At 64.7% G+C, this 18,353-nt stretch overlaps 2 protein-coding genes across 2 annotated transcripts in view; one reads left to right on the top strand and one right to left on the bottom strand.

Annotated features, from left to right (window-relative positions):
* Positions 1–59: 59 nt before the first annotated feature.
* On the top strand, positions 60–8,715 carry ZYX (zyxin). The gene is made up of 9 exons (XM_004382362.2): positions 60–261; positions 954–1,153; positions 1,257–1,349; positions 1,443–1,970; positions 5,425–5,545; positions 5,694–5,863; positions 5,944–6,122; positions 7,751–7,871; positions 8,276–8,715. The coding sequence occupies exons 1-9, from the start codon at positions 60–62 to the stop codon at positions 8,372–8,374; spliced, it is 1,713 nt and encodes a 570-aa protein (XP_004382419.1). The 3' UTR covers positions 8,375–8,715.
* Positions 8,716–8,965: 250 nt separating this feature from the next.
* EPHA1 (EPH receptor A1) overlaps positions 8,966–18,353 on the bottom strand; it is a 17,492-nt gene continuing 8,104 nt past the window's right edge. The window contains exons 8-22 of the mRNA XM_012557304.2: positions 17,712–18,108; positions 17,368–17,523; positions 16,742–17,086; positions 16,522–16,649; positions 16,205–16,355; positions 15,683–15,779; positions 15,386–15,444; positions 13,796–13,921; positions 12,799–12,984; positions 12,605–12,666; positions 12,317–12,523; positions 11,632–11,781; positions 11,198–11,391; positions 9,125–9,280; positions 8,966–9,044 (exon numbers count right to left, since the gene is read on the bottom strand). Coding sequence (XP_012412758.2) covers positions 8,966–9,044; positions 9,125–9,280; positions 11,198–11,391; positions 11,632–11,781; positions 12,317–12,523; positions 12,605–12,666; positions 12,799–12,984; positions 13,796–13,921; positions 15,386–15,444; positions 15,683–15,779; positions 16,205–16,355; positions 16,522–16,649; positions 16,742–17,086; positions 17,368–17,523; positions 17,712–18,108 — 2,493 coding nt within the window. The remainder of the gene's footprint in view (positions 9,045–9,124; positions 9,281–11,197; positions 11,392–11,631; positions 11,782–12,316; positions 12,524–12,604; positions 12,667–12,798; positions 12,985–13,795; positions 13,922–15,385; positions 15,445–15,682; positions 15,780–16,204; positions 16,356–16,521; positions 16,650–16,741; positions 17,087–17,367; positions 17,524–17,711; positions 18,109–18,353) is intronic.

Raw genomic sequence — 18,353 nt, 5'->3', positions numbered from 1 at the left:
CAGAGCCCCGGCGCCGGGCGGCCAGGACGCCGAGGCCCGAGCGCTCCCCGCACGCCGGCATGGCCGCCCCACGCCCGCCCCCCGTCGTCTCGGTCTCAGCGCCCGCCTTCTACGCGCCGCAGAAGAAGTTCGGCCCGGTGGTGGCCCCCAAGCCCAAAGTGAACCCCTTCCGGCACGGGGACGGCGAGCCGCCCGCCGCGGCCGGGGCGCAGCGCGCGCAGATGGGCCGGGTGGGCGAGGTGCCCCCACCGCCCCCCGAAGGTACGCCGGGGGTGGGGAGGTAGGGGTTAGGGGCTGCCGGATGCGGAGAGTGGGGGGCGCCTGGGAAGCATCAGGAGGATGGGGGGCCCCTGGGGAAGTGCCGGGGGGGTGGAGGGTACGAGGGGCATCAGGAGTATGGGGGACGCCAAGGACCCGGGGTGAAGCTGCGGGAGGTAGGGGTTGCCGGGGCAGCGTCAGGAGGACTGGGGGCGTCGGCGGGTGAGTGCCGGGGTACGGGGGTTCGTGGCCTGGAGAAGCGCCGGGACAGATCGAGAGGAACCAGCGGGCGGGGGAGGGCGATGCAGGGGTGGAGGGACCCCCCCCCCGGGAGGGCTCAGGGGTGATGGGGGTCGTCTGGAGAGGCCGCTGCGGAGGGGCTGGCGCAGCCCCCGTCCCGAGCAGATGTTCTTACCTCATCGCGGCTCGTGGCCCGGAGCCAGGGCTCCCGGGGCTGGGCCAAGCCCTGCCGGCGGGGACTGGTGTGGGGTAGGACTCTTTTCCTTGGGGTGCGTTCTCCGCACTGTAACGGGGCGTCCAGCTCCTCCGCGGTGCCCTCGCCTGGCCGGTGCCCCGGCACCCTGTGCCCCTTCTCACCCCCGCACACATCCGCGGGTCCCACGAGAGAGGTGGGGGCTGGAGCGGTAGGAGGGGGTTGAGGGACTCTGCTGACAACGCCCTCTCTCTCCGACCAGAATTTCCCTTACCGCCCCCTCCGCCGCTCGGGGACGGCGATGAGGCCGAGGGTGCCCTGGGAGGCCCCTTCCCGCCACCCCCTCCCCCGATCGATGAGCCGTTCCCCCCTGCACCCCTGGAGGATGAGATCTTCCCGTCCCCACCACCCCCTCTGGAGGAGGAGGGAGGGACTGAAGGGCCCACACCGCTCCGGTCACAGGTACAGGGGCTGGGAGGGCTGCTGGAGGAGGCCCCGACCTCCAGCCTGTGCCCAGGTGGGCGGGTGGGTTGGAGGACTGGGCCTCTCTGACCCTGCCCTGCAGCCCAGGGAGAAGGTGAGCAGCATTGACCTGGAGATCGACTCACTGTCCTCGCTGCTGGACGACATGACCAGGAACGACCCCTTCAAGGCCCGGGTGAGGGGCGAGGTGGGGAGAGGCTGGTCAGCACCCTGAGGACACCCCATCTCTGACCTCTCTAACCCTTCTGTCCCCACTGCCTCCCTGCAGGTGTCCTCTGGATATGTGCCCCCGCCAGTTGCCACGCCTTTCAGTCTCCACTCCAGTCCTAGGCCTGCAGCTGGGGCGACGGCACCCCTGCCTCCTTGGAAGGCCCCCTCTAGCTCCCAGCCACTATCCCAGGCTCAGGCCCTGCCCCAGAGCCAGACGCAGGTCCCTGTCCCACCCCAGGTCCGGCCCCAGGCCCGGCCTCAGGTCCCACCCCAGGTCAAACTCCAGGCCCAGGCCGAGCCTATGTCTTCGGCTGACACCCAGCCCCGAGGTCCCACAGCCCCTAAGTTTTCTCCGGTGGCTTCCAGGTTTACTCCTGTAGCCTCCAAGTTCAGCCCTGGAGCCCCTGGAGCCCCAGGTGGACCTGTGTCACAGCCCAATCAGAAGGTGGGGTCCCCTGAAGCTCCCTCTTCCATGGGCACAGTCTCCCCTCAGCCCCCCAGTGTCACCTGTGCTCAGCAGAAGGAGAAGCCCCATGTACAGGAGAAGCAGTCTCCAGGGTCCCTACCGCGGCCTGCTCCAAACCAGGTGAGGGAGAACAGACTAGGTGAGAGGGTCATGTCTAGGCTGGGGTTGGGGGCACGACTGGCTCAGGAGCAGAGAGTGGAGGGCGAGTCAGAATGGGTGCTGAGTGGTGGGGTTGGGGGAGGGGTTTCCCTCTGACCTGGGCTGGGGGCAGTCGGAAGAGGAAGGGCCCCTGGAGGAAGGGCCTGGCAGGGTCTGGTTTGGGTGGGGCCTGACTGGGAGTGGGGACCAGTGCAGACTGCCACCTGAATGTTCTAGGGGAGGGACAAGGTCACCACTCCGAACTTGGTTCTTCCCCTTCTCGAGCTGTGTCCCTCTCCTGCCCACGGCCCATCTGCTGAGCATGTGGTGACATGGCCAAGCCAGCTCTGTGGTGCTGGGCTCTGCTGGGCCGGGGCGTTCAGAACATGGGAGAGACACCTGGGGCATGGAGGGTGGGCGCGCATGGTCCTGGGACAGAATCCGGGAGACCCCAGGCGAGTCAGGTGAACTTGAGTCCCAGCTGCCCTTGTTGCAAACAGCACTACCCGATACTGTGGTTGTGTGGTGAAGGGAGCTGACTTGGGCAGGGCTGGGCACTGTGCCTGGCCTGAATGCACCAGGCAGAAGCAGCGACTCCAAGATGGTTCCTGCCACCAGAACCCAGCGTCTGGCCGGCAGAGAGGTCATCTTGCTGGGCTGTCCAGGTGACAGTGTGAATGTCTGTGCAGGCACACAGAGAGGGATGCCAGGCGCCCGTGAGTGCTGTGCTGCAGGGACCCAGACGAGGGAGCAGTTTGGGGACTGCAGGCTGGGGAAGGTTTCGCGGAGCTGGTGTGCTTGAAGGGTGGGGGCTGGAAAGTTCTGGAGAGGAGAGGGAACCATGAGCACCACCCCAGGGCAGGGATGCACAGGGCGATTGGAGAAGAGAAAGTAGCGGTCTCCAGTGGCGACATCACAAAGCTAGGCTTGGAGCGGCAGGTGGAGCTCAAGGAAGAGGAATAGAAAGCTCAGCGTGGGGTCTTGCGAGTGCTGGGGGTGGGCATTGTGGTGGGGGGGCAGTGAAAGCCCCGCTTTTGGAGGCTTGTGGGGGGCACTCCCAGCAGAGGTGTAAGGGTCCACTTCGGGGCCGCAGTGACTGGCCAGTGAACAATGGGTTCCTCGTGGTGGCTGCCACAGAGGGAGGCGCTTCCGGCTGAGGAACTGATAAGCCCTGGAGGAGGGGGGGCAGTGCCCTGGAGGAGGCTGAATCTGGGCGTGCTGGGAATGCAGATTGCAGACCAAATAGAGAAGTCCAGAAGGGGAAACGAAGGGGAAGGGGAGGAGTCCGCTGTCAGCAAGTTGAGCAAGAGGTTCTAGCGGGACCGTCTTAGAAGGAACTGTGTTCAGTTAGCATTGGTGGGTGGGCTTCCAGCTGGAGGGGTGCAGGTTGTGGGCAATGATGCACAAAGCAGTGGGTGCGTGGAGGCTGCCCACGTCGGGGTGCACAGAGAAGGCCCCAGGTCGGGGCAGCAAGGGTGGAAGACGGGCTTAAGGAGTGGAGCAGTTACTGGTGGACCTAGTGAAGCCAAGGAGGAGAAGCAAAGCTGTGGTGCTTTTCAGGGCAGGGGGCAGGGGACGGGGTTAGCGGCCAGAGATGTACTATTAGGACATCTTAGGTGGCCATGCGGAGGCCTGCTGGCTGGTGTCCTGAGCTTGACAGGAAGGAGTTGGCTGGAGTGCCTGCCCTGGGGCACAGAGAAGGGCTGAGGCTGGGTGTGTGGCCTTTGCAAGTTAGGGGAGGGCTTCGGTGTGGTGGGAGGTGGAGGGGGCCCGTGGGGCCCAGGGCACATGAGGAGGCAGGCATGTCGAGGGTCTGGAAGAGGGCCTGGTGCAGGCCTCCAGAGGCGTCTCCAGGGCGAGGACCACATCACCACTCTTTCCTGTGGAGGGGTAGGTGGCGAGAGAGCTGACGCTGGCTGGCTTCCATCTTTTCTCTAATGTAGGCAGTGAGGTCAGCTGGAGTGAGGGGGCAAAGCCATCGGGGGCTTGAGGGGATGGAAGGGTTTGGAACAGCTGCTGGGGAGAAGACAACGGGGAGCAAGTCCCAGACAGGAGCGGGGCGGAGGGTGCCACGGCGCTGTGTGCCCCCCTGCAGTGTGGCCAGCTCTCCATGGCTCTGCAGCTGAGGCAGACGCAGGAAGGGGTGGTGTGGCCCAGGGTTGGAGATTGGAGCCAATTAGCAACGGTGGCAGAGTGGCGGTGAGCACGTCAGAGAGACGGGCTGGGTGGAGGATGCAGCCTTCTGAGTGGGGCAGCGGAACAGGTGTGCATGGTGGGGGGCCCAAGCCCAGGGTCTTGGAGGTCACGAAGTTGTCACACCTGAGGTCCACAGGGGCCCATGCTGGACGGTGACTGAGGTGGAGCCGAGGCACTAGCTTGCCTCTGGTGTGGAAGCTGGGATGTTGCAGCTGGCAGGTGGAGGGAAACGGTGGCAGGCAGGTGCGTCCTGGAGGACTCTGGCTGCCCAGGTGGACTGAAGACCAATTCATACTTCGAGGGCAATGGAGCGGTCACCCAGGAGTAGCAGAGAGCAGGGGCTGGCCGCGTCCCACCCTCTGGCCCACAGAGCCTGCTGGGAAGCGAGGACGGGGGGGAAATAGGTGAAGCTTGTGTTGTGGAGGGGCTTACCGGGACCCGTGTCAGGGAACACGGGGATGCAGGGGTCCAGAGGGGACCGGGCAGGCTCGGGGGCATGTGACGGTGGTGGAGCGGTGCTTCTGGGCAGAGAGACCCACAAAGCTGTGGATGGAGAGGGTGTGTTCCCCTTGGGTGGTGGCCTGGCTGGGAGGAAGGTGCTGCACGTAGGCAGGATGTTCAGTGGTCAGCGGGTGGATTCAGAGCAGGCCAGCCCAGCGCTCCCTTCAGGTGTCTCTGGGGCAGGTATAGCCCTGTGGCCCTGTCTCCAGTTCTTGGGGTTCCAGCAGTGTCCCCCAGCCTCTGCCCACCCCGGCTCCATCATCCCCCGCACAGGCGGTGGGCTGGCCTGGCAGTGGGGGGTCGGGAGTCCCGAAGCCCACACTCGGGGCCCGGGGCCCGGGGCTCTGGTGCGGCCTGGGCTCTGACCGTGACTGCCTGTATTGTGTCCTCACGCTCTCCCTGCCCGGCAGCAGGCGGACGGTAGGTGTGTGCCCGCTGTGTGCGCTCTGGGTGGTGTGTGGCATGTTTAGTGACGTCTGCGTGGCCCTGGCGTGTCGGTGCTTCTGTGAGCTGAGCTGCTGTGTGTGGCCTGCGTCCACCCGTCCTCGGCCTGTCTGTGACACCCAGGGAGGGCCAGCAAAGGGTGGACATGTCCAGGCTCAGGGGCGTCCCTTCCCTCGGTTATTTGTGTGGGGCCTGGGTTGGTGCCAGGGTCACACAGCTTGAAAGGTCAGCCCAGAGCTTCTGGGAAGCTGGAAGAAGAGGGCCTTGGAGCCTGAGGAAGGCGTTGGGATTTCAGGTGCGCCCCCCTGGGGCCCCCGGCCCCCTGACACTGAGGGAGGTGGAAGAGCTGGAGCAGCTGACGAAGCAGCTCATGCAGGACATGGAACAGCCCCAGAAGTCGAGTGCGGGCACCAGCGGTGAGCCCCCTGCCCGGTGTCCCCTCCTGCTGATGCCCACCTCCCCAGCCCTGCAGAGCTCTGCTGTTGGAGCTGCCAGCAGTGAGCCCCACCACCACGGTTCCCCGTACCCCCCCTCTTGCTGACACCCACCTCCCCGGCCCCGCAGAGCTCTGTGGCCGCTGCTGCCAGCCCCTGGCCCGTGCCCAGCCGGTGGTCCGCGCGCTGGGCCAGCTGTTCCACATCACCTGCTTCATCTGCCACCAGTGCAGCCGGCAGCTGCAGGGACAGCAGTTCTACAGCCTCGAGGGGTCGCCCTACTGCGAGGGCTGCTACACCGTGAGTGGGGGCTGGGGCCGCGGGCTGTGTGGGGCCGGGTGGGGGCCTGGAGCCCCTGCCCACGCTCGCTGTGCCTGCAGGAGACCCTGGAGAAGTGTAGCACCTGTGGGCAACCTATCACCGAGCGCATGCTGAGGGCCACGGGCAGGGCCTACCACCCCAACTGCTTCACCTGCGTGCTCTGTGCTTGCCCCCTGGAGGGCACCTCCTTCATTGTGGACCAGGCCAACCGGCCCCACTGTGTCCCTGACTACCACAGGTGAGCACCCTGCCCCTTCCTGCTGCTCCCAGGCCCGAGCGCGCGGCTCCCCGGTTGGTGCGGGCCCGGCCTGTCTGGCTGTAGCTGCCCAGGGGCGTAGGCTGGGCGGCAGGTCCCGGCCTGCTGGCTGAGCTCACTCAGGGCCCCTGAACTATGTTCTGTACAGTTTGTGAGTGACTTCTTTCTCCATGTGCAGGCTGGGTTCTAAAAGTCCTCTGGGAGGTAGCTGTCTGGGACTCGCTTTCTCCCTGGAAAGTGTTTGCAAGGTGGCTGCCTGCACAGGCCACCAGCAAAACCCCATCACCAGCTAATGGGCAGTGTGATGAGACCTTGGATCTGGTTCCCCTCTGACCGTGCTGTTGAGGTGCACATTGGAGAACCCTGCCTCGGGGCCAGCCTTGACCTCTCACTACAGCGCCCCCCGGCAGAGGGCCGGAGACGGCAGGCTCCCCAGAGCTGGTCTAGGCAAGGGTCCAGGACTTGGGGAGGGGACCCCTCCCATGTGCAGGCAGAGTGGAGGGGAGTGGAGGGAGGGCAGTGGAGGTGTGTCAGGATCGCACCTGGAGGGGCGAGTGAGAGGCGGAGACCGTCAGTGAGGGCTGGTCATGGAGGCAGGTCCTTGCTTCCCATGAGCTTCCCCATGGGGGCCGTGGGACATAGTGTGCGCAGGGGGCTGTGCCCTTCACCTGTGCCCCCCCACGCTGACCCACAGCCCTCTGTCCTCCAGGCAGTATGTCCCGAGGTGCTCCGTCTTCTCTCCCCCACGCTGACCCCTCTGTCCCCCAGACAGTATGCCCTGAGGTACTCCGTCTTCCCTCCCCCACACCGACCTCTCTGTCCCCCAGGCAGTATGCCCCAAGGTGCTCTGTCTTCTCTTCCCCTCGCTGACCCCTCTGTCCCCCAGGCAGTACGTCCTGAGGTGCTCCGTTTTCTCTCCCCCATGCTGACCCCTCTGTCCCCCAGACAGTATGCCCTGAGGTACTCCGTCTTCTCTCCCCCACGCTGACTCCTCTGTCCCCCAGGCAGTACGTCCTGAGGTGCTCTGTCTTCTCTCCCCCACGCTGACTCCTCTGTCCCCCAGGCAGTACGTCCTGAGGTGCTCTGTCTTCTCTCCCCCACGCTGACTCCTCTGTCCCCCAGGCAGTACGTCCTGAGGTGCTCTGTCTTCTCTCCCCCACGCTGACTCCTCTGTCCCCCAGGCAGTATGTCCCGAGGTGCTCTGTCTTCTCTCCCCCATGCTGACCTGTGCCCCTCTGTCCCCCAGGCAGTATGCCCCAAGCTGCTCCATCTTCTCTCTCCCACACTGACCCTTCTGACTCCCAGGCAGTATGTCCTGAGGTGCTCCATCTTCTCTCCCCAACACTGACCCGCGTGCCCCTCTGTCCCCCAGGCAGTATGCCCCGAGGTGCTCTGTCTTCTCTCCCCCACGCTGACCCCTCTGTCCCCCAGGCAGTGTGTCCTGAGGTGCTCCATCTTGTCTCCCCCACGTTGACCCCTGTCCCCCACACAGTATGCCCAAGCTGCTCCATCTTCTCTCTCCCACACTGACCCTTCTGACTCCCAGGCAGTATGCCCCGAGGTGCTTCATTTTCTCTCCCCCCGCTGACCTGCGCCCCTCTGTCCCCCAGGCAGTACGCCCCGAGGTGCTCCGTCTGTGGTGAGCCCATTATGCCGGAGCCCGGCCGAGACGAGACCGTGCGGGTGGTGGCCCTGGACAAGAACTTCCACATGAAGTGTTACAAGTGTGAGGTCCGCGTCCCTGCTTCCTGGGCGCATTGCAGGGGTAGGGTGGAGGTGGGGCGCTGCTCACCAACACGGTAGGGGAGGCCATTTCCATCCTGGGGCGGGGTCAGTGGTCCCCTCCCCGGCCCTGGAGTGGGTTTCTGTGAGGTCCCTTGAGTTGTGGATAGACCATGAGGGTCGACCAAGGCCGTGGGAGGGAGGGACTGCCATCTGTCACGCAGGGGCTGGTCAGGCTGCTGGTGAGGAGGAGGTCAAGATGGTGGGAGGGGCTGGGAGGATAGGGGGCACCTTGGAGCAGCCCTGCCCACCGCCCATCCAGCCAAGTGGGGACCAGAGGTGGCTGTAGGGAGCTCCTGCTTGGAGGCGTGTCAGTGGCCAGAACCAGCCAGGGCTCGCTGTCCCTCCCGCAGGACTGCGGGAAGCCTCTGTCCATCGAGGCGGACGACAACGGCTGCTTCCCCCTGGATGGACACGTGCTTTGCCGGAATTGCCACACGGCCCGGGCCTAGACCTGAGCCCTATCAGGCCACCCCCATTCCAACCCCACCTTCATTCCAGCCCCTTCGGGACCCAGGGCCCTGACCAGTGCACCCCACCTGCCCTCCGGCTGCAGGGCCCAAGCTCTGTGCTCTCAGCTCCCTCTCCCACCCACCCCGCAGGGCCCCATGACCCCCACCACACCCAGCCAGCCACCCACCCACCCAGGGCAGGAGGTCTCAGTGCTGCTTTCACCGCTGTAAGCCCAGCACCCCACTTCTGAGGGAGGGTGCCAAGCCTGGGGGCGGGATGGCCTGCCCCCACCAATGCCGCCCGCCAAGTTGTGGCCACAGCTGCAATAAAGAAACTTTTTCCAGAATTCCCGGTGGACTGCTGTGTGGTGCCTGCAGCGCTCAGGGGAGATGGAGGGGTGGCGGTAAAGAATGGGGTGAGGGCGAGAACTCAGTTCTGTTTATTTACAAAAATAGATACGTGTGTGCAAATATTAAACCCCAGCCCCCCACATCACCCTTGAGTCCTCCCTTCACCCAGGCCTGGTTGGGCGGGAGGGTAGGGCGGTGCACCCGGAGGGATCCTGGCTCCCAGAGCAGGGAGGGGGCGGCTCAGTCCTTGAACCCTTGAATACTGCAAAGGATGCGCTTCTGGTGCCCGGGCAGCGTGATGCCCATCTGCGTCAGGTCCCTGCGGGGTACGGGGTGTGAGGGTATACGGGGAAGGGCGTGCTCAGCCCCGCCACTACCCCGGCCCCGCTGGGTGCTCACTCAGCCGTCAGCTCCAGCACACACTCCATGGTGTCCAGGCCCGCGGAGCGGAAGTGCAGGGTGTAGCGCTTCATGCGGATGGACTCTAACCACTCCGCAACGCTGCGGTACGGAATCCCGTCCGAGCCACTCAGGCTGGGCAGGCGGAGGGTTACCCTGGGGAGCACGGGGTGGGAGGCTGCGTCACCGGGGGTGCAGGACTATGTCACCCGCAGGTACGGGACTGCTTCACTAGGGACATGAGACTTATTACCCTGGAGGTGCAGGGCTGGGTCATAGCGGGGCATGGGGTGGTGACTGGTGACGGGGAGGGGAGGGGGGTACAGGGCTGCGAGGGTGGGGGAGGGGGATGGTGGTGTGTGGAGCCCGTTACCCTGGGAGTGCAGGACCGGGTCATGGGGGAATGGGGGGGGGTAGGGTGCGGCTGCCTTGCCCTGTGTGGGGCTGCCCTCGGCCTGCACACCCAACTTTGCTGAATCAGGGTGGCCTCCTGGCTCACTGCAGCCCCACTCAGGTGGGGTGGGGTGTCTAAGCAGAGCTCTCTGACGAGTCTGGGGTCTAGCGGCTATTGTCTGTGAGCCTATTCTCCTGGCATGCTGGCCACAGCGGGTGGCAGACAGCCCTGCCCATCCCAGGGAGGGTGGCCACCAGCCCTGCCGGCCCTCACACGGGGACCCCCGGCCCATCTCCCCGGAGTGGCCGTTCTGCAGGGACAGGAAGTACTGAGGGCCCAGCTGGGGGCAGAGGGCAGGGAGCAGAGGCCGGGGGCTGGCCGGCTGCCCTCGGAGTGGCCACTGAGTGCCGGGCTGTCTCCTGTTATTCTTGACTCAACACCCACAGCCCAGAGAGCGTTCCTGTGCCGGAGCCAGGGGAGCCAAAACCATTAGCAGGGCAGATCTGCTGGGGAAAAGTATCCAGCATTCCAGAAAGATTAGCACATGCAGCCTCCAGTGTATGGGGAGCCGTGTTCCAAAAGATAGCTTCAGAAGTTGGAACTAGTAGCACACTGTCTTCAAGATGCAGCGTTATCTATGGTGGTGGGATCCCAAGGCCAGCTCCGAGAAAGTTCTTGAAGTTCAGCCGTGGCTGTCTCCCCCGCCCCCAGGTCCTTCTGCACATTCTGGCAATGGTTTTGGTCAAACACAATTCTGACCCTATCACTGCCACAGGCAGATCTCACACAGTGGGCTCTCTGCACCCAGGGTGAAGTCCAAACGCCTGGCCAGCTGGCCCTCCGGCCCTGACCAGCCACCTCTCCAGCCTCCCTGGCCCAGCACACCCCCATTGCCGGCACTTGCCTGTTCACCTGCCTTCCCCACCCCGGTTTCACTGACCACGCCCCCTGGGGCAGATGCTGGTATGAGCATGGCTGTACCTCCAAGTCCAAGACTCAGCACGCAGCAAACCAAAAAAACCAAACCCAGTGCTGCCATCGACTCGATTCTAACTCATGCCGACCCTGTGTGTGTCGGAGCAGAATGTGCTCCACTGGGTTTTCCTGACTGTAAGCTTTACAGAAGCAGAAAGCCAGACCTTTCTTTTGCGGTGCCTCTGGGTGGTTTGAACTACCAACCTTTCGTTTAGTAGTCGAGCGCAAACTGTGTACGCCACCCAGCGACCCTGTCAGAGCAGTGTCCTCCCAAATGCACACAGTGAGTGACCCTCTCCTGTGCCCTCTACTCTATGGGGGGTGGGGGTGTGCCTTCCGAGTCCAGTGGCCTCAGAAGCTCAGTGGGGGGATGGAGCTCCTGGCACACAGAGCAGGGGACAGGTGTGGACAGGGACCCCCGCTCAGGGCCTAGCTGCAGCTGACCTGCCAGTGTGGGCACTCTGCCGCCAGCCCCTATAAGCAGTGCCTTTAAGAACCCACCCTGCCTTTCCTGTGTGCATGCGCCTGGGGTTACTACCTGCCATCTATCCAGCTGGGGGCTCTCCAGGAAGAGATGCCCCTCCTCTTGGAGTGCACAGTCCCGGGGTGAGGCTCAGGGCCCTGCCTCACGCTCTCGGCTCTGTCCGGAGCTCGCAGGCCCTGTCCTTGGTGGACAGCCCCAAGTGCCCTCCCCAGCACGGTACCTGGGGTCGAAGTTGGCGATAGTGCGCAGTGAGTGAGGGTTGGCCAGCAGCTGCTCCAGGTTCGCGTGCAGCTGGTGGAAGGGGGGCCGGCGGGCCTGGTCGTAGGCCCAGCAGCTCTTCATGAGCTCATACAGTGGGGCTGGGCAGTCCATGGGCGGGGGCAGCCGGTACCCGTCCTCGATGCTCTTCATCACCTGCAGGCGGCACAGGGGGATGCCCAGGGGCAGCCTGTGTCCACACAGGGCATCACAGGGGCCTTGAGACGGCCCTGGCCAGGTGGGGTGGCAATGAGAGCAGGGTGTGGGGGACAGGTAAAGGAGGCTGCGAAGTGGGGGTCAGGGAGATGAAATAGGGTATTAAGGAGAGGGCCACAAAAGGACCTGGGAGGAGATAGGGTGTGCTGGGGAGACCTGAGGGGAAGCGTGCAGCCTCACCTCCTGATTGCTCATGTCCCCGTAGGGCTTGTCGCCAAAGCTTAGCACCTCCCACATCACAATCCCGAAGCTCCACACATCGCTGGCGGTGGTGAAGATCCGGTGAGCAATGGCTTCTGGGGCCGTCCAGCGGATGGGGATCTTCCCTCCCTAGTGGACACGAGGGACACGGGGCGGGTTTCAGGACGTGTGGGTGACGAAGAAAAGCACACAGGGGAAGGGCTAGAGAGCAATGGGGTGCACACAGGCACCATCCTTGTCCTTGAGCATGTGTGCCACCTGTGTGCGGTGTGTGCTGTGTATGGTATGTGACTGCGTGCATGTGCGTGCAGGTGTGTGCATGTGTGCTGTGTGCACACATTGTGACTGCATGCGTGTGCATGTGTTCATGTGTGCTGTGTATGGTGTGTGACCACGTGTGTGTGTGCTGTGCATATGTGACTACATTGCATGTGTGCACGTGTGCCATGTTATGGTGTGTGACCACGTGTGTGTGCATGGGTACTGTATATAGTATGTGATTGTGTGCACGTGTGTGTGCCGTGTAGGGTGACCACGTGTGTGTGTGCATGGGTACTGTATATAGTACGTGATTGTGTGCACGTGTGTGTGCACGTGTGCTGTGTAGGGTGTCACCACACGCGTGTATGTGCATGGGTGCCCCTGGTGTGCAAAGGGCTCACACCTGGGTTTCGTAGGTGCCGTCAGAGTTGTCCAGGAGGCGCGTCAGGCCGAAGTCCGCCACCTTGCAGCACAGGCTCTGGCTCACCAGGATGTTCCTGGCGGCCAGGTCCCGGTGCACGTAGTTGTTGTCACCGAGGTAGCTCATGCCGGACGCTATGCCCTGCAGCATGGCCGTCAGCTGCGTGGGGGACAGCTGGTCCTCCCGTTCCTGCAGCAGGGGCGGAGCGTGTCAGGGGAGGGTGGGGCTCCAGGGCCCCGTGCATCCCCCACTGCCCTGTGCCCTGCTCACTCTCAGGAAGGCGTCCAGGGCTCCATTGTCCATGAACTCCGTGATGATCATGATGGGCTTTCCTGCAGCAGGGCACACGCGGCGTCACAGCGGCCCCACTCCGGCCTCATATCTCCCCCTCCGCTCTGGGGCCTCACCCGTCCTTGCTGCCCACTCCCCCCACCCTCAGGGACCACTCCCCTCCTCCCCCATACTCTTAGTGACCACGCCTTCCAGCCGCAGGATGTGCGGGTGCTTGAACTGGCCCATGATTGTCGCCTCCCGGAGGAAGTTCCACCACTGGCCATCAGGGGATGTGTCCTTCAAGGTCTTGATGGCCACTGTCCTGCAGTCCTGGCTGGGGAGCTGAAGGGAGCCTCGGTAGACTTCCCCAAACTCTCCTGGGTGGGGGGGATCAGGGTCACCCCAGGGCCAGCCAGGCCCCCGGGGACAGAGGGGCTCCAGCCCTCGTGCCCTTTTGCTGTCTTTGGAGGGTCAGAAATGTGGCTGCCCATCCAGGGACACGAGGCCAGGGATCTGGAACAGCAGTGAGCCTCCCCCCGCAACACTGCAACACTGTCCTCATGGGAGCGCTTGGAGAGCATGGTGAACGCTTGCCAAGTACGGCCCAGGGGACGGAGCGGCCAGGACAGACGGGCTGGGGCCGGCCAGGGCAGGTGGTCATTTGCTGCCCCCTCCCGCGGGCCCCTTGGTCACAGTATGGCCTGGGGGCGGGGGACAGAGGGGCCAGGACAGAAGGGCTGGGGCCGGCCAGGGCAAGTGGTTATCTGCTGCTCCCTCCCACGGGCCCCTTGGTCACAGCATGGCCCGGCCGTACAGCCGGCAAGCCCACTGCCACACTTGGTTCTCTGGGCAGATCCATTTCCTCTGGTGACCCAAGGGACCAGGGCAGCCCAAGGACACTGGGCCCTGGCGGGCGGAAAGTGGGGCTGGGAGACTGGACCTCTCCTGCATTTGGGAATCCTCTGAGAACAGCCTGAGCTGATACAGCCACACCTCCGGGCACAAAGACGGCACGTGAGCACCCCATCAGACCGCGGAAGCACAGGCCTGCGTGGAGGCAGGCTGCCCTGGACCCCGGGTAAGGGCTGGGAGTGATGGTGAGTAGAGCAGAGAGGGCCCACGGGGGAGGAGGGTGGGAGGTAGGAAGGACCTGTGGGCAGGTCAACCGTGGGGCACAAGGGGGTTCACCTTCCCCTATGACGGTTTCCACGACTAGCCCGGTGGGGTCGAGCTCCTGGGTGAAGTCGAGGGCTCCTTGGGCAGGGTCCTCATACGCCTGGAGGTCCACATATGGCTTCAGCCAGAGCTTGTCCTCTGTGGGGACAGGGGCTCAGCGCAGGGACTCCCAACCCCAGAGCACATCCTCTGCGGGGACAGGGGCTCAGCCCAGGGACTCCCAACCCCAGAGCACATCCTCTGCGGGGACAGGGGCTCAGCCCAGGGACTCCCAACCCCAGAGCACATCCTCTGCGGGGACAGGGGCTCAGCCCAGGGACCCCCAACCCCAAAGCACATCCTCTGTGGGGACAGGGTACTCAGCCCAGGGACCCCAGGGCGTGTCCTCTGTGGGGACAGGGCGCTCAGCCCAGGGACCCCAGGGTGTATCCTCTGCGGGGACATGGCGCTCAGCTCAGGGACCCCAACCACAGCTGGATCCTCTGTAGGGACAGGGTACTCAGCCCAGGGACCCCAGGTATGTCCTCTGTGGGGACATGGGGCTCAGCCCAGGGACCCCAAGGTGTGTCCTCTGTGGGGACAGGGGGCTCAGCCCAGGGACCCCAGAGTGTGTCCTCTGTGGGGACAGGGCACTCAGCTCAGGGATCCCAACCCCAGGTGGGTCCTCTGTTGGGTCAGGGCGCTCAGCCCAGGGACCTGAGGGCGTGTCCTCTGTGGGGACAGGGCACTCAGCCCAGGGACCCCAGAGCTGGGGGTGATGAGAAGGAGGGGTCCTGGCTCCATGGTTTCCTCTCCCCTGAGGTGAAGTAGGGTGAAGCCCTTCTCCTTGTGAGCAGGCCTCCTCATCAGCCCCCTCCTTCTGTCAGTGCCCTAAGCTCCTGTGTCCTCGCTTCCTAGGCCCTGCGTCCCCCTAGCAGGTGAGTCACCCACTCTCTGCTTGTCTCATCACCCACACTTCACATTCCTTCATGCCTGCTCCAGCCTCCTCCGCTCACTCACGCCTCGTTCCCAGACAGTCCTCACCCGGCCCGTGGCTGGGATGGACACCCGAATGAGGAGACCAGCATGAAGCCCACGTTCTTCGAGACCCAAGGGGCCCAGGACTGCCCTCCTGCCTAGCCCCAGACCACAGGCCTGGCCAGCGGGTGGGGACGCTGCCCAGAGCCTGGCCTGGCCGCGCACAACAGCTGATAGATAACAGCACCCATGCCCCTGGGGCCGGGCGCAGAGATCATCGACCACCATTAACTAGGTAGCAACGCAGAGCCCGGGGCCACGGAACCCCACGTGGCCCCGCAGCTGGCCTAGCACACGTGGGCCCCTGGGTCCCTTCCCAGTACCCCCTACCACACACAAACCTACACATGCATACAGTGCACACACACGCACACACACGTGCACACACGGGCGCACGCGCACACACACGGGCGCACGCGCACACACACGGGTGCACACGCACACACATGCACACACGCACACACGTGCGCACACGGGCGCACGCGCGCACACACGTGCACACACGTGCACACGCACACGAAGGCGCACACACACAGGCTCACGCAGCACACACGTACGTGCACACACCCAGATGCCCCGGCTCACCTCGGTCTACATCGGTGACGTGTTTGCGCTGCCTCTGCTGCTGCCTCCGCCGTGCTCTCCTGTGGGGTGGGGGCAGCTCCTTCAGCCCCCAGGCCCACCTCAGGTCCTCGGGGGAGGCCTGAGTCCTGGAGACCCACTGGGCTTGGGTGGAACTCTCCCCGGGATGAGGGGCGGGTCAGGATGGCAGTGGGACGCCCTGGGTAGCAGGGGTGGGAGGGTGTCAGGACTCTATGTGGAGCTCCTGACTGGCATAGGGGCCCGGGATGGGCAGGGTAGGGGTGAGCCCGGCAGTAGCACCTGGACCGGAAGATGAGGGTCCCAAGGAGCAGCGCCACGCACAGCAGCAGCCCGAAGATGATGGCCACGATCTCCCCTCCTGTCAGGCCCCTGGAAGCTGAGGGCAGGTGCGGGCTGAGTCGGGGGCTGGGGGCAGGGCATGGTGCGCCCCAGCCAGGTGGCTCAGAGGGCCAGGTGTGCGCCTGTGCCCTGTGCAGGGGAGATCTGTGCGTGCGTGTGCACGTGTACCTGTGTGTGCGTGCATGTTTGTGTGCACATGCATGTAGGTGTGTGTGTACGTGTTCTTGCATGTGTGCTGGGTATCGCACAGACACACGAGCACATCCATGCGTGTAGATGCAGGTGTGTGTGTACAGGTGCACAGGTAGACGTGTGCTTGCAATACACTATGTACACACGTGCCCGCGTATGCGTGTGTGTGCCCGTGTGCACACAGAGAAAGAGGAGGGCCCAACGGGAACAGGGTTGAGCTGGTCAGCAGGAGACAGGTACGATGGTTTGGAAAGAACACAGAGAGCTTACCCGGTGGGCTGGTCCGGAATTCGTGGTCAGGGGAGAAGGGGCCAGGGCCCTGCGAGGTCACTGTGCGCACTCGGACGATGTATGTGGTGTCTGGCTGCAGCTCGGTCAGCAAGACCCTGGGCTCGAGAACTGTCTGGTGCCGCTCTTCGTCCTGTGGGCGGGGGCTGTGTTACCCAGCTGGGCCTCTCAGCCCGGGATGTGATGGGGGTCTTGGGAGCCCGTGGGGAGGGGCTGGGAACAGGCCCCTGTGGGTTCCTGTCCTGAGGAGGTGGGCGGCTCCCCCTCCCGCCCCACCCCGGCCACCCATCCCTCCTGACCTGGTTCAGCACGTGCAGCTCATAGGTGAGGTTGCCCCCAGGGCTGCGAGGCTGGGCCTCTGCCCAGGCCAGCTCCAGCTGGCGTGGTGCTTTCTTCACCAGCCGCAGGGACAGGCCTGCCAGTGGCTCTGGGAGGAGAGGCAGGGTTGAGGGAGGCAGAGGGGCGGGTCAGGAGCCCCTCACTGGCCCACCCACCGGGCCACACCTGCCCAGGCCTCACCTGCATGCCCCATGCTGACGCTGAGCGTGGCGCTGGCAGGCCCGGAGGGGCCCAGCCCCGACACCCCATTCTGGGCACTGACCTCGAAGGTGTAGTTGGCATATGGCTCAAGGCCGTCGACAAGCACAGCTGGCCGCGGGAGCTCGCTGGCCTCTGGGGAGAAGCGCACGCCGCTTCCACAGGGCTGGCAGGGGCCCCTGTCCAGGCTTGTCCCCAGACACCGGGAGCACTCCACACTGTACCTGACATCCTCGCGTCCCCCTGTGTCTGCTGGGGGTTCCCAGTGCAGGGAGAGCTGGGTCCCCAACACAGAGAAGCTCAGGTCTCGGGGGACTGAGGGGGGACCTGTGGGAGGGTGGGGCCATCAGCAGTGCCAGCTCAGTGCTCCCCCACGCCCACCCCAGGCCCCCACACCAGCCTGGAAGGTCTGGCCCTCCAGGGGCCTTGGAGGGAGATGTGGCTGAACCCTGTCCTCTACCCCTCCAGGGAGAGCAGGGGCAGAGAGGGGCTGTAAGCATCTGTCCCCGATGTCTAAGGTCTGAGAAGCTCCGGAAACTTCTGACCCCAACAAGGACTCAGCACAGGACCTGTGCCCCCCTGGCTGACAGGTTCAGCCCCCCACTCACGTGTACAGGCCACCTGGGGACCCTCCCCAGAGGCTCGGTAGTGGCCATTCTCACAGGCACAGATGGTGGCCCCCTCCAAGGCAGCTGAGCTGTGCTGGGGGCACACAATGCAGTGGGGGGTGTCCGTGTTAGCCCGGTAGGAGTCTCGGGGGCAGGCTGGGGGGAGAGTGAAGCAGAACTAGGGTGACTGAATGGCTCACAGACCCAGGGACCCCACCCCAACCTGTGTACCTGAAACACCTGGGTGGGTGTCTCCGAGGGCCCTAGGCTGCCGCCCCCTTTTACACCCCGACTCCTGCCCCCGGCAGCCCCCGTGGCTCTCCCTCAGCCTCCTGCCCCCTCACCTATGCAGTCCGCGCCGGCAGGGTCCTCCTCGAAGCCGGCCTCACAGTGGCACTGCCCCACGGGCACCAGCCACTCGCCGTCCGAGCTGCAGTGCAGGCGGGGTGTGCCCAAGGGGCCGGCCCGGGCATGGGGCACACAGGTCCCCACCACTTCCGCCAGCCCGCCGGGGCCCGGGAGTGTGCCAGGGAAGCGAGCCAGGCCGTGCGTGGCCTCGGGGCAGCGCTGGTAGAAGACCCGCACGGACACCAGGGCCACACAGGCCCCGGGGTTGTGGAAGGCCAGGTAGAGACCGCGGCGCTCCAGGCGGCCCAGTGAGCAGCGCTCCACGTTGAGTTTGACGGTGCCGGATGCCAGGTCCCGGATGGTGAAGCTCTGGTCTGCAGCCACGGTGGTCACCTGGGGGGGCGGGGGGAGAAGGCGGCAAAGTCACACTTTATACACAGCCAGCGGAAACTGCTGCTTGCTCCTCACTTCATAGACCACCGAGAGGGCCCACCCACGTGGGAGGTGCGGGCTAGGACTCCTGGACCCTCATCACTGAATCTCTGCAGCCATCCTACCAGGTGGGATTGGTATCATCCCCACTTGGCAGAGGAGGAAACAGAGGCTCAGAGAGGTTACACACCCTGCACAAGATCGCA

Source organism: Trichechus manatus, unplaced genomic scaffold, assembly GCF_000243295.1.
Source record: "Trichechus manatus latirostris isolate Lorelei unplaced genomic scaffold, TriManLat1.0 scaffold00093, whole genome shotgun sequence".
Taxonomy (NCBI): domain Eukaryota; kingdom Metazoa; phylum Chordata; class Mammalia; order Sirenia; family Trichechidae; genus Trichechus; species Trichechus manatus.
Note: the sequence above shows the minus strand (reverse complement) of the source record. Positions and strands in the feature narration are given on the sequence as shown.